The sequence below is a fragment of the Pan troglodytes genome, chromosome 8 (assembly GCF_028858775.2).
Source record: "Pan troglodytes isolate AG18354 chromosome 8, NHGRI_mPanTro3-v2.0_pri, whole genome shotgun sequence".
Taxonomy (NCBI): Eukaryota; Metazoa; Chordata; class Mammalia; order Primates; family Hominidae; genus Pan; species Pan troglodytes.
Genome location: NC_072406.2, coordinates 78193371 through 78217655, shown reverse-complemented (window position 1 = coordinate 78217655; position 24285 = coordinate 78193371). Strand labels below are relative to the sequence as shown.

The following is a 24285-nucleotide window of genomic DNA, read 5'->3' as shown; positions in this document are numbered from 1 at the left end:
TATAATAATCACCTGAAAAAAAATGTTCTCATCTACCCTAGAAGAGGTTTCCTTCTTCCTTTTGCCCCACGCCAGAGCCTTATGTGCTTTCAAGGAGTATTTATATAATGTGTAACACCAGGAGAGGGAAAAGGCAGGTTAAACTTAATATGTAGTGTATTGGGGAAGGAGAGTAGCACCAGACACATAAAGTGTCTTCCCAGGTAATTCTGGTTCTCTCAGGTCTCCAAATTTTTCCAGGCCACCCACCTTCGATATGAATTGTAAGTAAAGGAGCATACAGCTAGCAAATAATTAAGAACCAAGAACCTGACCCTTTCACTGGAAGTTGGAATAATATAGGTCATGTTAAAAAATAACTGGCAATCTAGAGAAATAATCACCATAACACTGTCAATTTATCCCAACTGACTGCTTTGATTTAAATGCAGGAAAATCAATAGCTTCATCATAGGAGCTGATTCTAACTACTTGGTAGTGACTCCTGAGGACTGTGTAGGCTAAATAATGGCCCTCCACGATGTCCACCTTCAAATTCCCAAAACCTGTGAGGAGAGATTATTGTAAATCATCTGTGTTGGTCCAATGATATTATAGGAGTCTTTTCAAGAGCACAGGAGAACAGAAAGGAGAAGGACATAAGTGTGATAACAGAAGCATACCTTTTAGTGATATCCTTTGGAGATGAAAGAAAAATCCACAAGCCAAGGAATACAGGCAGCCTCTAGAAGCTGAAAATGGTGAGAGAATGGATTCTCCTCTCAGAGCCTCCAGAAGGAACCAGCCCTGCTGATACCTTCCCTTTAGCCTAGTGAAACTTACTTTGGACTTCCCAGTTCCAGAAATATAAAATAATAAATGTGTATTGTCAACAAATTGGTTAATATTTGTTACAGCAGCGATAAGAAACTAATGCAAGAATTGCATGAAGAAAAATTAGTGGAACAAGTAATACAGGAGTGATGCCAGTCATGAGTTACAGAGGGAACTGTAAGAATTAAAATGCATTCAACTACCAACTCTAGTTTTCTCCTTAGGGTGATGCAAGAATTTCATTGCCATTGGAAGAAAGAGCAGAGAAGAGTGGCAGTGTTTCTTAGACAGCTGTGCTTTTTAGATGTTATAGAAAACAAACTTAGTCACAAAATAGGCTGAAGTCCTTAGAAGAACTTCTACCTAGAAACCACAATTTTCACTAGGGTAAAGTTTCTCAGCTAACATTAATGGCTACTTTTGTTGGTTCTAGGGAACATCGGATGGTCGATCATGGACCCCCGCAACTAGGTTACATGTCTCTATGAACCAAAAGTCCAACTGGGGGAGAAAACCATAGTAATCCCCCCCTTAGATCTATCTCTTTTCAGACCCAAGTAGATGGGAAAAAAAGGAAAAGAAAAAGATACATGCCAGATTTCTGATGAAAGAAATTCAACCAAAGAAGGGGCTATTTATTTTATAATCCTTGGGATTGGTTCAGGTAGACAGAGAATAATGTTTTAATCAGACCCACTTAGAACAACGGCTGGGAATATCTTGTTTCTGTATATTTCTTTGCAATATATAAAACATTCCACTGATTCTGAGGTACCCGTCGAATTTCAGTGCTTTAAGATGCATACTGACATAAAACCTATGATGATGCTTTCACTGCAAGATTTATTTTTAATTGGCTCTGAAAACATGGATTTAAACTCCTTGCTATTCATTTGAAACTGACCTGTATTCTTATATGTTGGAGAAAAGTTAAGGAGTGTTGAGCGTCTAAAATTCTGTTTTCTTGTTTATAGGACAAAGATAATAGATTTTAGGAACAGAGTGGGCATGCGAAGCAGCATATGATGTGATGTGCGCAATTATGGGCATGTCCATGCTGTGAATGGCTGCCCTTAAATGTGTGTAGTGCAAAAGGTGTGCAGTTCTATGCAGCAGTGCTGGGTATGAGAAGTGAGTAAGAAAAGTAAGCAATTGCAGCAGTGCCTGGAACATTGTAAGCACATAATAACACAATAATGTTTGTTATTATGTTATGTTTTCAGTACAAAATCACACAAAAAAATATTAAATCTTCAGACTTATAAAGTCCTGGAGAAAACAGTCTGTTTTACTAAAGACAAAAATCGAAATTATTTGGTTTACTGATCTCTATTTTGCCCACAATATAACAAAAAACAAACTTTGCCAAAGAAATTCTTCATTCTAATTCTACCTTTGATTTCACCTATGGGTTTTGTGTTTTTTCTTGGGTTTTTTCCCCCTCCATGAAATTCTTCTATGAATTCTATAATCTGTCTAGGATTTGTTACAACACTAACAGGTAAAGGGTAAATTGGGGTATTTGAGGACCGAAGAACAGAAAATAAAATTGTGCCTAGGATTTCTTTAGAAAAGTAGTAGTGAATTTGAGGAAGGGAATTTCTTCTCTCTCTCTCCACACACACACACACACACCACCACCACCACCACCACCAGCAGCAGCAATGGCAATAGCAATAAAGTATTCTCCTAGGTTGATCACCTAAAATGTCTTGAAAATACACTCTATCTTTGTTTCATAAGCAAATGCAACATTGAATATGAAACACTATTATTGTGCACAAAGTAGAATTCATGTAATTTTTGTTTTTAATAATAGATCCTCTAGATGGTGACAATGTCAAAATAGGAAATAAAATTGGTCTTGTGCCCAGGCAGAGTATATGTCATGTAATTACAGCTGTATTAGTGAAGTGCCTCAGTTCTTTCTCAATTTTTCCCATCTACTTGATGACATACAAAATTTCCTTTCACAAGGAACACAGCCTTTTGGTGCTGAAATGAAAATAAAATAAAATATAGGATTTTAGCACCCCTGGGATCATGTGCAAAGGCAATGCTGTGAGTTCACAAAACCTTGTTTTCTTTTCTTTCCCGGATGGAATAGAATACATTTCCCAGCTTTCTTTGCAGTTACATGAGCCTTTGTATCTCATTTCTGGAATATGGGTGGGAGTGAAGTGTGTCAATTTCTGTCCTGACCCCAGAAGTCTCCTATGAGATCTATTCTGATTCCTTTCTGTTGTTGGATATCTGGATGCAATGACTTGCGCAGAGGGTTCTGGAGCCTTAGGGGACAGGATATCTTGTAGATCGAGGGTACCTAGGTCCTTGAACAACTATGTGGTACATAGCCCACCACCCACAATTCGCCTGGACTATCATGTGAGAGTGGAATGAAATTTATTGTGTTAAGCTACTAAGACATTTTGATATTATAATAGCAGTTAGGCTACTCTGAATAATATGGAACAAGAGAAATAGAAAGGAGACAAATATATACAATGTCAGACAAACATTTTCCCTCTTTCATGGAGCAATTCCTTTTTCAGACCTGAATCCCAAAAGTTCTTCAGGATACTAATTACTTAAGATGATTGCTAGCTGAGTATTCATTAGCTGATTTTCCAAGGACTTTTATAGGGTCCTCAAAACTTTGGAATGACACTTTACAAGAGAAAGTAACACCCAGAGGGAGAAATTTGCCAAATTAAAGTTTCATGTTTGAATAGTAGAAGAACAGTGTGTCCTTGCTTGAGTCTATATCTCTTTTCAACTTATCATTTTTGGTTGCTTCCATGATAACTACTTTTTTTCTTTTTTATCTAATACAGAATTATAAGTAAGGGAATTCTGGTAGTAGAATTCCCTTACTTTTGTAATTCAGCTCTATTCTTGTAGAGCTAATTTATATAATCCTAGGAAGTTATACTACCACAAGTATCTGTCACTAAGAGTAAATAAATTCTGTATTAGGAGTTAAATAACAACTTTAAACGATAACAACTACACACAGAGAGAGTTTATGTGTGTATATATTTTATATTCCTTTTTTCTTACTAAAAGAATATATGGACAAGACTTGCAAAGTACTACTGTCAGCAGGTGTAAGAAGGAACTCAATATAATCCATTCAGTTGATGTTATCTGGCAAGTATTGTAATTTTGGAATTTAAAAAAGTGAAAAGGTGCTGATGCACCTTAAGAACAGTAAAAAATAAGTAAATAAAATGAAAAGGTAGATTTTTATAAAATATAATTATTTGTAAAAGGAGAAGGAAAGAAAAAATGACATTTGATGAACATCTGCTATGTGTCAAATGTTGTGTAAAACATTTGATTTTCTATTCCTTACCATGTGACAAATGCCACAGTTTTATTTTAATTAAGAGAAAATAAGCTCAGATCAGCAAAGTCAACTAGTGAAGACTACATGGCTAATCAGTGGCAGTCCTGGGATGCAGACAAAATTTATTTTTCAAGTCTGTATTCATTTCAATCTACTTTATCACAGCACTAAATTTGAATGTTAGAAATAAAATGATTATATCTAAAGCTAAGACTCTCAGATAAAAGTTCCATTTGCTATATTATAAAAAGGAAAACATCAAAGTTAAATCTCCCATGTAGCATGGCACATGGAATGGCTGAGTTTCGGTGTAGTGTTCAGAACCCAGGGAGAAGGAGAGAGGGAGGAAAGGTAATGGGAATAAGAGACAGAAAGAAGTAATAATATCTCAAGAAAGAAACCCCAGGACTGTAGGCTACTGGGTCCATTTCAGTCACTTGTCATGACCCCCAAAATCTATGCAATGTAGTATGTATATATATATATATATATTTTTTTTTTTTTACTGGGACAGAGATTTAGGCTGTATTCCTTGAGGCTGCTATGTGTGATGAAGTCACTGTTGGTGGGCCTCCCAACTACCCATCACCTATATTTAACCCTGGTCTTCAATCTGTTGCATTCATGGTAATGCCCATCAATGGCTAAGGTGATCTTCTAATATTTTAATTTTTAACTCGATATGTTTTATGGGAGGTAACATAGCATAGTTGTTAAAAGTGGACTCTGTAGCCACATTCCCTGAGTTCAAATCCCATCTCCAATATTTACTACCTGTGAAACTTGGTCAAGCTACGTTTAACTTGTCTGTTCATCAGTTTTCTCATCTGCAAAACAAGCACAAGAGCAACTATAAACTTAAGGATTATTATACTGATAAAATTAGTGTGTGTATAGTATAGTGTCTGGCAAACAAAATGCTGAATGTGCTAACTCTTAATTACAGAAGAAAATATATGCTATTATTGTTTTCATCTATAAAATCAACCGCTATGTTATGGGACTTATTCTATATAAACATCAAAGAAAAAAAGGATTAAGGAGGAAGTTTTTGATCTTTAATACTATTATGTTTTCAACGATTTAGGGAATAAAAATATAAATAATGTAATTAAACTTTCTGTTTTGTTTTCACACAATAGCAGAAACTACCAAATCATTTCATAGATATTCACTGTCCTTAAAAAGACAAAATGACTCTATGAAAACATTTGGTATTTTTTGTTTTTAAGCCATAGCCCTAGTTAATTGACCTGTTTCTGATCACCTGTACCATCTTCTTCTTTCTCGTTTTAATCAAAAGAGAAAGGAGGAAGGAGATGAATGCCAGAAATGAGATGAGGTCAGGGATAGGAAAGAGAGTCAAGGATGAGGCAGTGTCAGAAATGACTGGCAGGTTTGTGCCAAGCCAATAAATTTTCAAAGATATTCCTTTCACTTATCTGAATAAAATGTCCATGGTATTACCATCACTGGGTTATTATAGCCTTTTTCATTATACTTTCTAACCCATAATGTTTTAAAATTATCTTTATTACATTTTACTTTCTTTAATTGACAAAATGTATATATTTATTATGTACGAGATAATGTTTTGAAGTATGTATAAAAATGGAATGGCTAATTAACTTATGCACTACCTCAGCTAGTGGCAGGCCCTCTACTTCAGAGTTTGATCTGCTTTTTTTTTTTATTATTATTGTAACCACTGTTTATTAAAGACTTCTGGCCTCTGATTTCTTTAAAATATTTTCAATCTCTAACCCTTTCTTCTCTAGGTCTTTTTCTGTAGGATCCAATGCAATAATTTAAGATGCTATTTGCTGACAGGAGATCCCAAGAACCCATTATGGAAATGAAGGCAGCAAACAACGTTTGAATATATTTCCCAATTTAAAAAGCCTTCATTACATAGTACATTTCAGGCTGAGAATTTAAAAAATTTATCATAGTTTCAGTAATTGTAGAATCCTCTCGAAGTTTGGCATGATATAGACTCATTTGTAAAATGTGTATTTTGTTTGGCATTCAGTAGGAAGCTTGCCAGGCAATACATTTAATTAAAAACACGAGGAAGAGAATAATTGTGGTTTGGCATAGTGTATTATCATTACTTTTAGGTTCTACATGTGCTTAAGATAGTGGTCTCCTAACAAGGTATGCATTTAAAACTAGAGGTAATTTCCCTTTCATCAGCCCAGGGTTTTTAAACTGGGAAACATAGTATTTTGAGGGGAAGGGTACTTTAGCTGCTCTTTAGATATAACACTGTCTATCATTTAAAAGATGAGAGCCTTAGCTGCTCTCCTTAGAAACAATCTTTGTCCATTGTTTAAGACTTGAAAAATTGATGCATTGCCTTTCAGGAGCTTAGACAGCTTTATTTAAGTTTAACTTTTTCTAGAGATGCATTGAAATAATGAAATGCAATGCCTTACTTGAACATAACCATGTACATAACATCTAGTCCTGCCTGATGTGTAAATTTGATAAGAGCAACTCAAATATTATAATGATTAATGTTGATTTTTTTATTACAAAGCAATCTTTGTCAGCAGATTCAGAGAAAACATGTGATGATAACCATCTATGAGACCAGGTTTTCATTGTTGTTAGACATGCTGTTTCATTTTTACAGGGAAACTTGCTAATAATGATTTTGAGAAGCACCATGGGAAAAAGGACAATGAAAGGGCCTTTTTTGGCTTACAGGGCACAAGTATTTTAGGTTCAGGTTTTCAGGTATAGAGTTCTTTGATCATTTAGCTTTGCATGAATCCCCTCTGTCTTTTATCACTACATAGTGCTATTCTTCTTTGTGAACAAAGACTTTCTTCTAATAACACATCTTATTGGATTTAATATTAGGGTGTCTATTCTCAAGGTCAGTTCAAGGCATAAATAAGACATGCACCAAGATTGTTTTCACTCCCTGTCTTTTCTTAAGCAACTGTATTTTGGCCTCTCAGAATTTTTCTTTTCTCACTCTAACTAGTTTATTCCTTTTTCCCCTCCTCACTATCCCTCTTTCTTTTGAAGCATCAAAACAATTGCTTTAGTGAGCTGTTTCTTCAGGGCCCTGTTCTCTGCTAGGGACAAGGAACAGAAATCTAATAATTAAAACCCAGAAATTCAGTGTGGTAAGACTCAGTAGAGAGTTAGGAAATATGGACAGAAGTGGTTGTAAATGGATGGAACAGCTACATTCATTCAGATAATCATTCACTTATTCTTTTTCGAAAAAGGGAAGATAGAAAAATGTCCCCTTATCATATTTCAGTCCAGTTGTACATCTTTAAAGAAAGGAGCTCTTGGTGAAAGGATCCAATTATATAGGTGTTTGGCTCCCTTTCACAGTAATGTGTCAAAAACAGTATGCATTTTTCTCACAGAAATGCTGTTCTTGTATCAAAATGGTCACTCACTCAGGAAACAAATGGAAAATTTCTCCAAAAATTAAAAGGCACACTTCTTGCTTCTTTCCTACCTTGTAGAATCTTGAAATCAACGCAACTTTTATTCTGTGGCATTAGGAACCAAGATAACATGACTCCAGCTTTATATTATACTCAACTATTATGATATAGTTCTTTTTTGTTTTTTTTGAGACAGAGTTTCACCTTGTTGCCCAGGCAGGAGTGCAGTGGCATGATCTCGGCTCACCGCAACCTCTGCCTCCTGAGTTCGAGCGATTCTCTTGCCTCAGCCTCCCAGGTAGCTGGGATTACCGGCATGTACCACATGCCCAGCTAATTTGGTATTTTTAGTACAGATGGGGTTTCTCCATGTTGCTCAGGCTAGTCTTGAACTCCCGACCTCAGGTGATCCACCCATCTCGGCCTCCCAAAGTGCTGGGATTACAGGCAGAAGCCACTGCTCCCGGACGTTTTTCTTTTACTTAACAGCAAGTAAACAGATTGAGGGAGAACTGAGAGGGACAAAAATAAACCATGTAAGGAAGAATACATGAATGGTGTTCTTATAGGCCTCATTGACTTTCCGGTACTCTCTGAGTTTAGACTTTCCATCCTTTTCCTATAGGACAATTTCTTTCTTTCTCTCATGCTTAAATCATGATGTTTAAGTGGCATAACTTAGTAATGGGCAAACAAGATCAGATCAAAGGGTGGGAGGGGTAAGATCATGTAAAGGGACCCAGGCCACCACTCTCCACCTCCAACTGTAGTATTCTGTTGGCTAACCGAAGATGTGTATACTGATTGACCAATGTGCAGCACCAGATTTTATATTTCACCAAAATTTGGCTGGATTATTTTAGATCAACAGATATCATGTCATTTCAGTACTTCTTATTAATTGTCCTCAGGCCTAATTCATTTTTTTCTGGATTTCTTTTTCACTCATCTCAGCAATACTGTCAACATTTTCCTTTTAAGTGAATGCTAGAATTAATGGATTTACTTAGGTAAGTCTTGGGGTAACTCCTCTTTGAAAGTGGGAGAACCACTATGAGACAAACGAGAAGATAAATTTAATTCATGTTTTCATGTTGAAGGCCTTAGATTACACATTTCTTAGGCTTGGACTTTCCATGTTTGAATCAACTGTGGAGAATAGATAATGGGATTAAAAAAACACAATTAATGGAAAGACTGTAAAAACAGATTTAAAAAACAAAGATTGGAACAGGACTCCAAGATGGCTGACTAGAGGCATTCAGCAATTGCCTCCTCCACAAAGAAAAACTAAAATAGCAAGTACATAATCATTCTTTGAATACAGCATCTAAGACAGAACACTGGAATTCAACAGAGGAGTGTCATGAAACACCTGAGGCAAGAAAAAAAACAGGGAAGTAAAGCTGCCAGCTTGGTCAGGATCACCTGAGAGCTTGGAGAGTCACCCCACTGTGGGAAAATGGTAAATGCCCCAGCAGTCCACATTCCCATCATGGGCTCCTGCAATCCTAGTCACTGGAGAGTTCTTTGACCCCTGCAGACCATAAGGCTACCACAGGAAGCAGCCTGGATAGTGTGTAATGGCGTCACTCCAGATAGGTAGCTTATGCTGGGTCCCACAAACACCCTGAGTCCTAAGCAGTTGTAGCACAGTGTCATTGTGAGAATGTGGCCCAAACCAGACTGCATCTCTCCCTGGGGCTCAGCATCCCCTGCATTCCTACATCCCTAGAACCCCACTGACATCTCCCTACATCCCTTACAGGACTGCAGTGGCATGAGAGTGATTAGACTCAGCAGAACAGCAGGGTCCTCAGCACTATAGAACACACAGCAACTTGCACCCCAGGTTATGGGTGGTGTAGCAGGCAAAGCAAGGTGCCCCTGGGACAAAGGGAGCCAAAGCATGTGCTCCCCAGAACTTGAAACTTGCCTGCCTGGGGCTGCTCCCACTGATAGCAACTCTGCCTCCTCAGCAATCCTCAACTTGCACATGCTCTGAAGACTGGCTCTCCCCACGGCTGCTGCTTCCACCAATTCTGGACACTGAAGCATATACTTCCAAGAGCCTGAGAGCCAACTGGCTGTGGCTGCTGTCACTGAAAATAACCCCAATTCCCAGAAACAGGCCCACAGTGTACTTGCACGTGCCTTGAGGATGGATTCTCCCTGCTCATTGCTGTCATTGCTGCCACCACCCAGCACTTTACCAGGGGAGCCTAGGTTTCACCCTGGCCTGCCGATCACAGCCTGTACCTGTGTGCACAATGGAGGGGGCCTAATGAGAGGCTTGTCTGGCCTGGCAACATCCCCCATGCCTGGGCACATTGTCTAGGGATCTGGGGATCATCTTGCCCCACCCACTACCACTGGTATCAGTGCAAGTATTTCAGGCGCCTAAGGGCAGGCCCACCCAGCTCATCACAGCCACCGCTAGCAGAAACATGTTTTATCTGTGAGCCCATGGGGTTGTCCTGTCACAGATATGGCCATTGCTCATGCCATGCATGCTACCCAGGAACTTAATGAACCACATGGCCCAATACTGCCACTGCCAGAACCCAAGAAAGCCACCTGGAGGTCCAAGAATTAGCCTTCTTAGACCTAATTACATTCGTGCCCATGCACGCTGCCTGCGGGCCCAAGGACAGGCATGCTTGGCCCACCACCAAGGCCAGAGGACCAACCCACCTGCAGTTCTCATCCCCTACAAAGCCTTACCACAGCCTGCACTAACAGCCACAGCCTAATTGACAGAGGAAATCACAGATACCACTAAGGCTATTTATAGACAAATAAATCACATGGAGCCTACCTTACCGCATGCACCCAGAATCAAAGCTAAAGTGTCCTATGAAACCAACACTGCAGATAGATCTTTAGGACCTTCCCCTACAAAAGCCAATCCAAAAAAATAAAGAAGTGACTTACACCATATGCAAAGATATCAATGAAAGGACAAAAGAAACATTAAATGTCAAGAAAATATGCCACATCTAAAGAAACATAATAATTGTCCAGCAAGATATTACAATAAAAAAGAAATTAATGAAATGATGAAAAAAGAGTTCAGAGTAATAATATTAAAGAAGCTCAGTGAGATACAATAGAACACAGATAAAGAATACAAAAAAAATCAGAAAAGACAATTAAGAACATAATGAGAAATTTACCAATGTGATAAGCATCATAAAAAAGAAACAAAAATTCTGGAACTAAGAATTCAATGAATGAAATACAAAATTCATGTGAGAGCTTCAACAACAGATTTTTATTATGCACAAGAAATAATTTTATAGCAGGAATAAAGGATTTTTTTAATAACTTGGTCAGGCAAAATAGAATAAATAATAAAAAAAAGATTGTACAAATCCTGTGTAACAAATGGGGCTCCATAAAGCAACCAAAGTTTCAAATTCTGGATAGTCCAGAAGTTGAAGAGAATTCCAAAGCCATAGAAAATCTATTTAGTAAAATGATGCCTGGAAACTTAAAAGTCTTAGGAGAGATATGAACATCCAGATTCAGAAAGCTTAAAGGGCCCCAAATAGATTCAACTCAAACAGTTCTTGTTAAAGGCAAGTTATAGTCAAATTGTTGAAAGTCAAATACAAAGAAAGGATTTCTAAAGACAGGAAGAGAATGATGTTAAGTCAAACATAAAGGAAACCTTATTAAAACTAAGAGCAGATTTTTCAGCAGAAAAATTACAGATCAGGAGAGAATGAGATGATATATTCAGAGAGCTGGGAGGAGAAAAACCAAAAAAAAAAAAATGTCAATCAAGAACACTATACCCAGCAAAATTGATCCTTCAGCTATAAAAAAGAAATAAACTCTTTCCCAGATAAGCAAGAACTGAGGAAATTTATTACTTTCCTTTGTTTTCGTGACTCCTTTAAAGGGTTCTTATATCTGAAAGTGCAAAGATGATATCTATTATCATGAAAACACAGGAAAGTATAAAACTTACTGGTAAACATACAAATGTAGAAACTACTCAAATGGTACAACTACAGAAAAACACCAAACCATAATGATAAACAATAAGAAAGAAAGGAACAAAGTATACGCAAAACATCCAGAAAACAATTTACAAAATGACAGAAATAAATCCTCACACATAAATAATAACTTTGAAGGTAAATGGATTAAATTTTGCTCTTAAAAGATATAGCTTGGTGACTCAGACTTTTAATCTCAGCACTTTGGGAGGCTAAGGCGGGCAGATCGCGAGGTCAGGAGTTCAAGACCAGTCTGGCCAACATGGTGAAACCCTGTCTCTGCTAAAAATACAAAAATTAACCAGGCATGGTGGCACATGCCTGTAATCCCAGCTACTCAGGAGGCTGAGGCAGGAGAATAGGCTGAACCCAGGAGGTGGAGGTTGCAGTAAGCTGAGATTGTGCCACTGTACTGCAGCCTGGGCAACAGAGCAAGACTCCATCTAAAAAATATATATATAGAGAGAGACTGGCTGAATGGATTTGAAAACAAAAACCAAAACCAAAAGCAAGGACCGTATGACCCAACTATCTACTGCCTCCAAGAAACTCACTTCACTTGTAAAGACATATAGAATGAAAGTAAAGGATTGAAAAAGATATTTGGTGCAAACAGAAACCAAAAGTGAGCATAAGTATCTCTACTTATATCTGATAAAAACATATTTAAGTCAAAAACAGTAAAAAAGAGACAATGAAGGTCATTATATTAAAGATAAAAGGACAAATCCAGCAAGAGAATATAAAAATTATAAATACATATATACCCAATATGAAACCATCCAGATATATGAAGCAAATATTATTACATCAAAAGGGAGAGATGTACTCCAATGCAATAATAGTTGGAGACTTCAACACTCAACTCTTAGCATTAGAAAGATCATCTAGACAGAAAATTTAAAAAGAAACATTGTATTTAAACTGCACTTTAGACCACATTGGCCTAAGAGGCCAATCTACAGAACACTTTATTGAACAGTTGTAGAATATACATTTTTCCCATAAGCACATAGACATTCTGTAGGATTGACCATATGTCAGGCAACAAAACAAATCTTAACAAATTTTTAAAAAGTTAATAGCATACCAAGTATCCTCTTATGCCACAATCAAATAAAACTAGAAATGAATAAAAAGAGGAATTTTGGAAGCTGTACAAATACGTAGAAATTAAACAACAATCTCCTAGACAAGCATCAAGTCAATGAAGAAATTAAGTAGGAAATCAAACAAGTTTCTGAAAAAGAAAGAAAATAAAAACACAAGATACCAAAACCTATAGGATAGAGCAAAAGCAGTGCTAAGAGGGAAGTTCATAGCAATAAATTCCTACAATAAAAAAGTAGAAAGTTTTCAAATGAACAATCTAATGATGCACATCAAGGAATTAGAAAAGCAAGAACAAGCTAAATCCAGAATTAGTAGAAGAAAAGAAGTAATAAAGATAAGAACAGAACTAAATGATACAGAGACTAAAAAAATACGAAAGATCAACAAAGCAACAAATTGGTTTTGTGAAAAGATAAAAAATTAAATAACCTGCTAGCAAGACTAACCAAGAAAAGAGAGAATACCCAAATAAACAAAATTATAAATGTAAAAGGAGGCATTACAAATTGACATCACAGAAATACAAAAGATCATCAGACACTATTATTAACAGTTAACATTTACAAACTGGAAAACATAGGGGAAATGAATAAATTCCTGGAATCACAAAACCTACGAAGATCAAGTGTGGAAAAAATAGAAAATCTGAACAGAACAATAATGCATAGTAGATTGAATCAGTAACAAAAAGACTCCCAAAAAAGAGAAGCCCAGAATTGGATCCTTTATTGCTGAATTCTAGCAAACTTACAAAGAATAACTAACATTGATTTTCCTCAAGGCATTCCACAAAACTGAAGAGGAGGGAATTCTCCCTATTTCATTTTATGAGGCAGCATTACCCTCATACCAAAACCAGACAAGAACACAAGAAAGAAAGAAAACTACAGGTCAATATCCATGATGAATGAGACACAAAAACCCTCAACAAAATACTAGCAAAATGAATCAAACAGCACACCAAAAAGATAACACACATTAATCAAGTGGGATTTATCCTTGGGATGCAAGGATGATTCAACATACACAAATCAATAAACGTGATACATCATATCAAAAGAATGAAAGATTAAAAAATGTGATCATCTCAATAGGCTCAGTAAAAGCATCTGATAAAATTCAAGATCTTTTCATGATGAAAACTCTCAAGAAAGTAGATTTAGAAGGAATATACCCCAACATAATAAAGGCCACATATTACAAACTCACAGCTAACATCATACTGATTGGAGCAAAGCTGAAAGCCTTTCTATCAAGATCCGGAACATGATGAGGATGCCCACTTTTATAACTCCCCTTCAGGATTCTAGTACTGAAGGTTATCAGCCAGAGCAATCAGGAAAAAGAAAGAAAAGTCATCCAAATTGGAAAAGGGGAGGCCAAATTGTCCTTCTTTGCAATGAAATTATCTTATATTAAGAAAAACCTAAAGACTCCACCAAAACACTCTTAGATTTGAAAAATTAAGGAAAGTTGCAGAATACTAAATCAACATACAAAAATCAATAGCATTTTTATACACCAGTCTGAACAATGTGCAAAAGAAATCAAGAGGCAATCCCATTTAAAATAGCTACAAAAAAAAAGCCTAGGAATAATTTTAACCAAACAAGAAACGACCTCTACAAACAAAACTATAAAACACTGGTGGAAGAAATTGAACAAGACAAAAAAAATAAAAAATATATTTCATGCCCATAGATCAGAAGAATTAATATTATCAAAATATCCATACTACCAAAAGAAATCTACATTTTCAGTGGAATTATATCAAAATATCAGTGACATTCTTCACAGAAACAGAAGAAACAATCCTAAATGTTACATATTAATAGAACCACAAAAGTCCCCAAATAGCCAAAGCAATACTGAGGAAAAGAACAGGAAAAAGGACACAACACATCATACTACCTGGCTTCAAAACATATTATAAGGCTGTAGTAACCAAAAAAGCATTGTATGAGCATAAAAATAGACACATGAGCCAATAAAGAACCCAGAAATAAATCCACACATTTATAACCAACTGGTTTTCAACAAAGGTGGGAAGAACAGGCACTGGGGAAAGGATGGCTCTTCAATAAATGGTGCTGGGAAAACAGGATAATCATACTCAGAAGAATGAAACTAGCCACCTATCTCTCACCATATACAAAAATCAACTCAAGATCAGCTAAAACCTAAATGTAAGATCCAAAATTATAAAACTGCTTGAAGAAAACATTGGGGAAATGCTTCAGGACATTGGTCTAGACAAAGATTTTATGGCTAAGATTTCAAAAGCACAGGCAAGATAAAAATAGGCAAATGGGACTATATTAAACAAAAAAGCTTCTGCACATCAAAAGAAATAATCAGCAGAGTAAAGAGCCTGTTAAATAGTAGAAAATATTTAATATTTAAATTATTTAAATATTTAATATTTAAAAGTATTTGCAAACTATTTCTCTAATAATGGCCTAAAGTTCAGAGAATACATGGAACTAACACAACTCAACAGGAGAAAATAATAATAATCCCATCAAAAAGCAGGCAAAGGACATGAACAGACATTTCTCAAAAGAAGACAAATGACCAATAGGTATATGAAAACATGCTCAACATCACTAATTAGCTTGAAAACTCAAACCAAAACTACAATAATATATCATTTTACCCCAGTTAGAATGACTATTATTAAAAGGAAAAAAAAAACAGATGCTGGCAAAGGTATGTTGAAAAGGGAACTCTTATACACTGTTGATGAGAATGTAAACTAGTACAGCCATTATGGAAAACAATATGGATATTTCTCCAAAAATTAAAAGTAGTACTAACGTATGATCTAGCAATCTCACTCCTAAGTATTTATCCAAAGAAAAGGAAATCAGCATATCAAAAGGATACCTGCACCCCTATTTTTATTGTAGTATTATTCACAATAGCAAAGATGTGATATCAACCTAAGTGTTGGATAAATGGATTAATAAAATATGGTGTGTGTGTATATATATATACACACACACACACACACACACACACACACACAATGAAACACTCAGCCATTAAAAAAGAATTAAATCCTAACATTTACAGCAACATGGATGAGCCTGGAGGACGTTATGCTAAGTGAAATGAGTTAGACAAATATCACTTTCTCCTCCATATGTGAGAGCTAAAAACTTTACTCTCATGGAAGTGGAAAGTAGAATCATAGTTATCTGAGGCTTGGCATGGTGTTTGTTGGGGACTGGGGGGATAAGAGAGGTTGGTTAATGGGAGCAAACATACAGTTAGAAAGAACAATTCAAATATTCAATAGTTGAGTAGGATGACTATAGTTAAAAACAATGTATTGAATATTTCAAAATAGCTAGAAGAGAAGACTTCAAATATTTTCAACAAATAGAAATAATACTTGACTGACGTGACAGATACCCTAAATACCATTACTTAATCATCACACATTCTATGCATGTAGAAATAACAAAATAATACATGTACCCCATAAAAAAGAATGAATTTTACCATCAATAATTTTTTTTAAAGTAACTAAAATATAGCAACAGAAAAAATGTGAAATACTAAAAGTAGGCCTGCTGATAAAAAATAAATCGTTAGATACATATAATATCCAAAATATTATGATTCTCTCTAAAATCAGGAAAATACCTTTGCCTTGAGGTATCTAGGTCTATGAAGGGTATGTCTAGGCTGAGTTTTACTATAATAAACACCTGGGAATGAAGATCAAAAAGGTCTTCATCTTCTCTGCAGTATTTCTTGACTTAACACAATAGGCTGGCATTAAAAAAAATAATAATAATACTGGAGTCTAATTGTGCTCTTTTCAAAATCAAAATATTAAAACCAACAGCCGGCTGGGCACGGCGGCTCACGCCTGTAATCCCAGCACTTTGGGAGGCCGAGGCGGGTGGATCACGAGGTCAATAAATCGAGACCATCCTGGCCAACATGGTGAAACCCCATCTCTACTAAAAATACAAAAATTAGCCAGGCTTGGTGGCGCGCGCCTGCAGTCCCAGCTACTCGGGGGCTAAGACTGGAGAATCGCTTGAACCCGAGAAGCGGCGGTTGCAGTGAGCCGAGACTGCACCACCAGCTTGAGTGAGACTCAGTCTCAAAACAAACAAACACAAAAACAATAGCCTAGCCATTCTTTGGGATGCGAATATTTTTCATATGCGGATGGATGGACGGATAGATTAATTTCATTTTTTCGTGAACCATTATAGCTAACATATATTTTTTCATGAACACCACAGCTAACATATATATATTTTTTTTCCAGGGGCAAAGGACCACTAAAGCATACAACTGATGTGATCTATGCAGCGAAAATGATATCAGAATCAGGATCAAGGATGGATGTCCTTGCTAGGCAGATTGCTAATCAGGTGAGTTACTTACAAATGGACATCATAAAAGTTCATGCTAATTGCTCTTTGCCATTAGAACATTGATTTAGGCAAAGTTAAATTTTTACTCTATTCAACCATTTTTTCTAAATTATAATTGAATTTCTAATAGCTCTATTAATACACTAGGTAATGGACGATTATAAGGAAGCTTAATTATTTCTTAGGGCAGATATTTTTAGCTTAAAACATACTCAAATTATTTCTAGTGTCAGCTCTTCAGCATCAAATATACTCAATTAATTTTAATCAATTGTAATTACAAAACCGAGTTTTGTTGTGGTTGATACATTATATTTCTTTCTTTCTTTTTTGGTTGTGTATTTTTAACATTTATTTTTATTATGTTTTATTTTTAATTGACATAATAATTGCATTTGTAGAGTACATATATTTCTATACATGTATACACTGTGTATTGATCAAATTAGGGAATGAGCATATACTATTCCTCAAACATCTATCATTTCTTTGTTTTGAACACATTCAAAATCTTCTCATATAGCTATTTTTAAATACACAATAAATTATTAACTATAGTCAGCCTATGTTATAGAAGACTACAATTTATTCCTCCTATATAACTGTATTTTTGTACCTCTAACCAACTTATTTTTATCTTCCCCTCTCCGCTACTCTTCCCTGCCCCTGATGACCATTATTCTATTCATTAATTCTATGTTATCAACTTTTAAAACTCTCACATATGAGAACATGTGGTACTTGTCTTTCTGTACCTGACTTATTTCACTTAACATAATGTCCTCCAGTCTTGGTCATGTTGCCACAAATGACAGGATTTCATTTTTCTTTGTGCCTGAATATTCCATTGTGTTTGTATACCACATTTTGTTTATCCATTCATTGATTGGTGGACAGTTAGATTGATTCTAACTAACTGATTGACAGATTGTGAACAGTGTTGCAGTAAGCATAGGAGTGCAGCTATCTCTTTGACATACTGACTTCCTTTTCTTTAAATAAATACCCAATAATGGATTGCTGGATCATATGGTAGTTCTATTATTAGTTTATTAGTAGTAGTAGTAGTTTTTAAAGAAAACTCCTATTTTCCATAATGGCTGTACTAATTTACATTCCTACCAACAGGGTATGAGTCCCCTTTTCTCTACATTCTTGACAGAATTTATTTTTTGTTATCTCAATTATAGCCATTTTAATTGGGGTAAGATGATATCTTATTGTGCTTTTGATTTGCATTTCCCTGTCAATTAATGATGTGGAACATTTTTTCATATACCTGTTGGCCATTTGTATGTCTTCTTTTGAGAGATGACTATTCAGATCATTTGCCCATTTTAAAATTTGTTTTATTATTCTGTTGATATGTCTTATGTATTCTGTATTTTAATCCCTTGTCAAATAGTATGAAAATATCTTCTATTATTCTATAGTTTGTCTTGTCACTCTGTTAATTGTTTTCTTTGCTGTGCAAAACCTTTTTAGTTTGATATAATCCCATGTGTTTATTTTTGCTTTTGTTGCCTGTGCTTTTGAGGTGTTAGCCATCAAATCTTTGCCAAAATCAATGTCCTGAAGCCCTGTGTTTTCTTCTACTAGTTTTATAGTTTTGGATTTTATGCTACGCCTTTATTTTGATTGGATTTTTCCATATGGTGAAAGGTAGGGGTCTAGTTTCATTTTTCTGCAATAGATATCCAATTTTCCCACTACTGTTTATTGACTATCCTTTTCTCAATGTGTGTTCTTGACACTTGTTCAAAATCAGTTGGCTATAAATATGTGAATTTATTTTTGGGTTCTCCATTCTGTTCCAGTGGTCTATGTGTGGTTTTTTTTTTAATGCCAGTACCATGCAGTTTTAGTTACTATATCTTTGTAATATATTTTGAAGCCAGGTAGTGTGATGTTTCCAGCTTTGCTGTTTCTCTCAGGATTGCTTTGGCTATTCAGGGTCTTTTGTGGTTCTATGTAAATTTTAGGATTTTTTTTTCTATCTATGTAAAAAGTGTCATTGGTATTTTTCTATGGGTTACACTGAATCTGTATGTTGCTTTGGGCAGTATGGACATTTTAACAATATTAATTCTTTCAATACATGAACAGAGGATATCTTTTTTTGTCTCCTCTTCAATTTCTTTTATCAATATTTTATAGTTTAATAGTAGGGATTTTTCACCTCTTTAGTTATATTGATTTCTAGGTGTTTTGTTTTTTGTAGCTATGAGAAATAGGATTGCTTGCCTGATTTCTTTTTTAGATTGTTCACTATTTGTGTGTAAAAATGCTGTTGATTTTTGCAGGTTGATTTGGTATCCTTCAACTTTATTGAATTTTTTAATCAAATCTAAGAGTTTTTTTTTTGGTAGAGCCTTTAGGTTTTTCTTTTTTTTGTATATATATTTTTATTTTTCATTTTTGTGAGTACATGGTAGTCTATATATGTATGGGGTACAGGAAATATTTTGATACAGGCATACAATGTGTAATAATCACATCAGGGTAAATAAGGTACAGGATTCACACTCAGAGTCAACTATCCAGAGACAAAATAAACAAAAAGAAATTTTAATTTTCACTTAGTAGTTTAATTAGTAATAGCAATGTTTTATTACACTTTTGACATTTTCATGAATCAATCAGTAAAGACAAATGGGATAAGAATATATTTAATGAGTACAGAAATATAGTTAGAATAAATAAGATCTAGTATTTGATAGCAAAACAGGGCAACTATAGCCAAAAGTAATTTATTATATGTTTAAAAATAACTAAAAGGTATAATTGGATTGTTTGTAACACAAAGAAAGGTTTTTCTTAATATAAGACCATGTTATCTATAAACTAGGACAATTAGACTTCCTCCTTTCCAGTTTGGATACTCTATATTTCTTTCTCTTAGCTAATGGTTCTAGCTACGCTGTTCAGTTCTATGTTGAATAAAAATGGTGACAGTAGGCAGCCTTGTCTTGTTTCAGATCTTACAGGAAAGGCTGTCAATTGTTTCCTTATTTTTGCTCTTCAAAAATTAATACATTTTAAAATGTTATAATGTTAGGTTTTCTGTGTCAACAATATATTCTAATATAATATTTAAAATTCAAAGAAAAATAGTATTTAGTAGAATACTAAAGATAATACTAAAGATATAAAATGCATAAAATACATAATTAATATAGAGACTGGTGTTCATAAACATTTTAGTTTCCTTTTTTAAGATTTCTCATGTTTATTTCAGTATTTCTAAGCAGCTGCTACATCCTTAGAAATACTTTACATTTTAACTGAAAAATCTGTTGCTTTCATTAATGTGTTGAGATATTCAATTAATATTTCAGACGGAGGTATAATATTATTTCATGGCTTTTATATTATGTTCAACTTCATAGTACATATTTATTTCCTTTTGGGAAAAAAGTGTGGATTTTTGCAACTATTTCATATTATCTCTTGCTTAAATAGTATTAGGGAAAGGTTTTTGGGCTTCTTTTTATAATGATTACTATTGTTCACTATGTTTTGTTCACTATGTTTATACTCTCTTTCTTGGAAAATGAACTCTCTCCTATTAAATATTGTATTTGTGGATATAAGGAATAAGAAACAAATAAAGACTAATTATAATAAACTGTTTAATAACATTCCTAATAATAAAGAACATATGTCTTTTCCGTTTTACTTTAATTATTATAAAATTTTATTAATCCTTTTTTTTAGTATTTAGTATTTACAGCTAAAACAAACTCTATCCTAATATAAGTCAAAATTTCTGAGTTTGATCATGTGACTGAAGCCTATATATGCCCATAGTTTTCTTTATTTTAGAATCTTATTGCATTCACTTTTATGAGAGACACTAAATCTTAGTGAAATAAGTGAAACCATAGTACATGACACATATTTACATGTATTAATAACTTTTTAAATACTGAATGCTTCCTCCCATTTTTTTCTGTTTATTTTGAAACACCCAGTTTTCAAAGTTGCCATAATTGTGTCACATTGAAGGTTTTTTTTCTTATATTGATAATCTTCTTTAATTGGATCAGGTTGCCTTGAAGTAGGTACTTCTTTAACATGGCTTTATCAAATTATGTCATTGTTTTTAGCATTATTCAAATGGTATGGGAGAAAGCAAAAGTATCATCTTACTTCTGTATAGCTTTGACATTTTAAGAGAAGCTTAGAGAAGTAGTCACTGACTAATAAAGAATTATAGATGACTCTTTTTGGCCTTTTCCATTTCATACATAAAATAGTTTCAGATGAATTACTTTTGTTCTGAAGAAATATAGTTCTAAGTAATCAAAACTGAGAATGAAGAAACTGACTCAGTTATTACAGTGACCATCTAGGGAGGTTGTCTTTGAATGTGCTTCTGACATTATTATTGGATAGATTAAGACATTTTAGGCAGAAAATAATATCTGAAATTGATTATGGAATAAATTGAGTAATGTAAGCAATGTGATTTTCAGTGTCTATGTATATTATGAAAAATATCTGCTGGAACATTGGTTGCTTTCTCTTTTGATCAATTTAATATTTCAAAAATAATACATTCTAGCTTTAGTTTTTGCTGGTGTGTCAGAAGGTCAAACACTAATTTCCATTCCAACTAACATTAGATTTGAAATTATATATATATTTAAATTATTTAAATGCATGTTTATATATATATCATCTATTACATATATTATTAGACCAATTTAGTTACATTCTGTAAAGTTTCAGAGTTAAAGTTCACATGTAGAAAGAATGAAACAATTAGATTAGTTGATGCTTCTCATTCTGCTTGCTTGGCCTTTTCATTTTTATTTTTCACTTTTCCTTCCTTCATTGCTTCCTTGAGAGCATATTTATTGTGTGTATGCCACACACAATTCACTACTCTGGCATTGGCATTAGCTAGTTAGAAACAGAAGAACTAAAACCTTCTGTTTAATTTTCCCAGTCATTCAACATTTTTTAGACTTCAGAATTGTCTCAAAATGGCGGTCTCAAAAAAGGCTTAAGTATGCCATCAAAGACATATTTAAGTCTTGTAGAATTTTAGCACAAATTTTGTCTCCTTTAGACAGTATCCTTGTATAAAACAAGATTGTTATAGCTATTCTTACCTATAACAATTCTTAAAAATTTTGCTTGTGAATTAAACAGAATAAGTTGGAGAGGTAAAATATGAATCCAAGATTTCAGGCTTTCAGTACATATTTTTTTCTATTTCTGTACTCTACATTGTAATTAATCATATTAGCAGATATTCTAAATTAGATAAAGTAACATTTCATAAGGTAAGGATAATGCACAAAAAGATTTCAAATAGTTATAGAAGCAGTATAACCTAGGTAGGAAGGAGACAATAGGAGCCAAAATAAAATTAGCATCTGCTAAAAGTGTTTTGCACCAGGAGAGAACAGTGTTAGACTTTCTGACCCCTGGGTGATCTTTAAGCTACCTAATTACTTCCTCCTTGTAATTTTGCCAAAGCAAAGATATTAAGGCTAATAACTGGACATTCCCACCTAATTGTAACTGAACAAAATTAAAACGAAATTTTAGTGTTAAATACATTGGCAGCTAATTCTAATTCAAGAAAAGATGATGTTTAAAAACCAAAGTAAAGAAATATAAACCAAATCACACAAAATGCACTCCATTATGAACAAAACAACCTACAAGTATAATTTGTATTAATATTTTACAAAATATTCTTGGAGGCTGGCCTCATTTGAATTGTTTCATGTTGATATTATAAGAGGCAAAAAAATTATTTCAATGAAACTATACTACTGAGAAGCTTCTGGAGCATTCATTATATCATGATTACACAACTCCTAAGGATATAATTCCTAGATACACCTTGTGACAATATGTGTATTTTAAAGGTATTACCTATCTGAAATTTATTTCCAGCAGAAATTTTTTAATTTTTTTTTCAAGAGGTTTTTGGGGAGCAGATGGTGTTTGGTTACATGAATATATATATGTACACACACACACACACACACATATATATATACATACACACACATATATACCACATTTTTATATATATATATATCACATTTTCTTTATCATTCATTGATTGATGGGCATTTGGGCTGATTCCATATTTATGCAATTGCAAATTGTGCTGCTATAAACATGTGTGTGCAAGTATCTTTTTCGTATAATGCCTTTTTTTCCTCTGGGTAGATATCTAGTAGTGGGGTTACTAGATCAGATGGTAGTTCTACTTTCAGTTCTTTAAGGAATCTCCACACTATTTTCCATACTGGTTGTACTAGTTTACATTCCCAATAACAGTGTAAAAGTGTTCCCTTTTCACTGTATCCATGCCAACACCTTTTTTTGTTTTGTTTTTTCTGATCATGGCCATTCTTACAAGAGTAAGGTGGTATCTCGTTGTGGTTTTGATTTGCATTTCCCCGATAATTAGTGAGTTGAACATTTTTTTCATATGCTTGTTGGCCATTTGTATATCTTTTTTTTTTTGAGAATCGTCTATTCATGTCCTTAGCCCACTTTTTGATGGGATTTTTTTTCTTGCTGATTTGTTTGAGTTATTTGGAGATTCTGAATATGAGTCTTTTGTCAGATGTATAGATTGTGATGATCTTTCTCCCATTCTGTGGGTTTTCTATTAACTCTGCTGATTATTTCTTTTTCTGTGCAGAAGCTTTCCATTTTAATTAAGTACCATCTATTTATCCTTGTTTTTGTTGCATTTGCTGTTGGGTTCTTGGTCATAGAGTCTTTGCCGAAACCAGTGTGTAGAAGGGTTTTTCAGATATTATCTTCTAGAATTTTTATGGTTTTAGGTCTTAGATTTAATTCTTTGATTCACCTTGAGTTGATTTTTTTATAGGGTGAGAGATGAGAACCCAGTTTCATTCTTCTACATCTGGCTAGCCAATTATCCCAGCACCATTTGTCAAATAGGGTGTCCTTTCTTCACTTAATGTTTTTGTTTACTTTGCAAAGATCATTTCGCTGTAAGCATTTGGCTTTATTTCTGGGTTCTCTATTCTGTTCCATTGGTCTGTGTGCCTATTTTTATACCAGTACTGTGCTGTTTTGGTGACCATGGCCTTATAATATAGTTTGAAGTCAAGTAATGTGATGCCTCCAGATTTCTTCTTTTTGCTTAGTATTGATTTGGCTATACGGGCTCTTTTTTGGTT

General features: G+C 34.4%; 1 protein-coding gene across 6 annotated transcripts in view; it reads left to right on the top strand.

Annotated features, from left to right (window-relative positions):
- CTNNA3 (catenin alpha 3) overlaps positions 1-24285 on the top strand; it is a 1849205-nt gene that overhangs the window by 1760334 nt on the left and 64586 nt on the right. For all 6 annotated transcript variants that reach the window (XM_054660126.2, XM_054660128.2, XM_009458543.5 and 3 more), the window contains one exon: positions 16990-17095. In XM_054660126.2, the coding sequence (XP_054516101.1) occupies positions 16990-17095 (106 nt within the window). The remainder of the gene's footprint in view (positions 1-16989; positions 17096-24285) is intronic.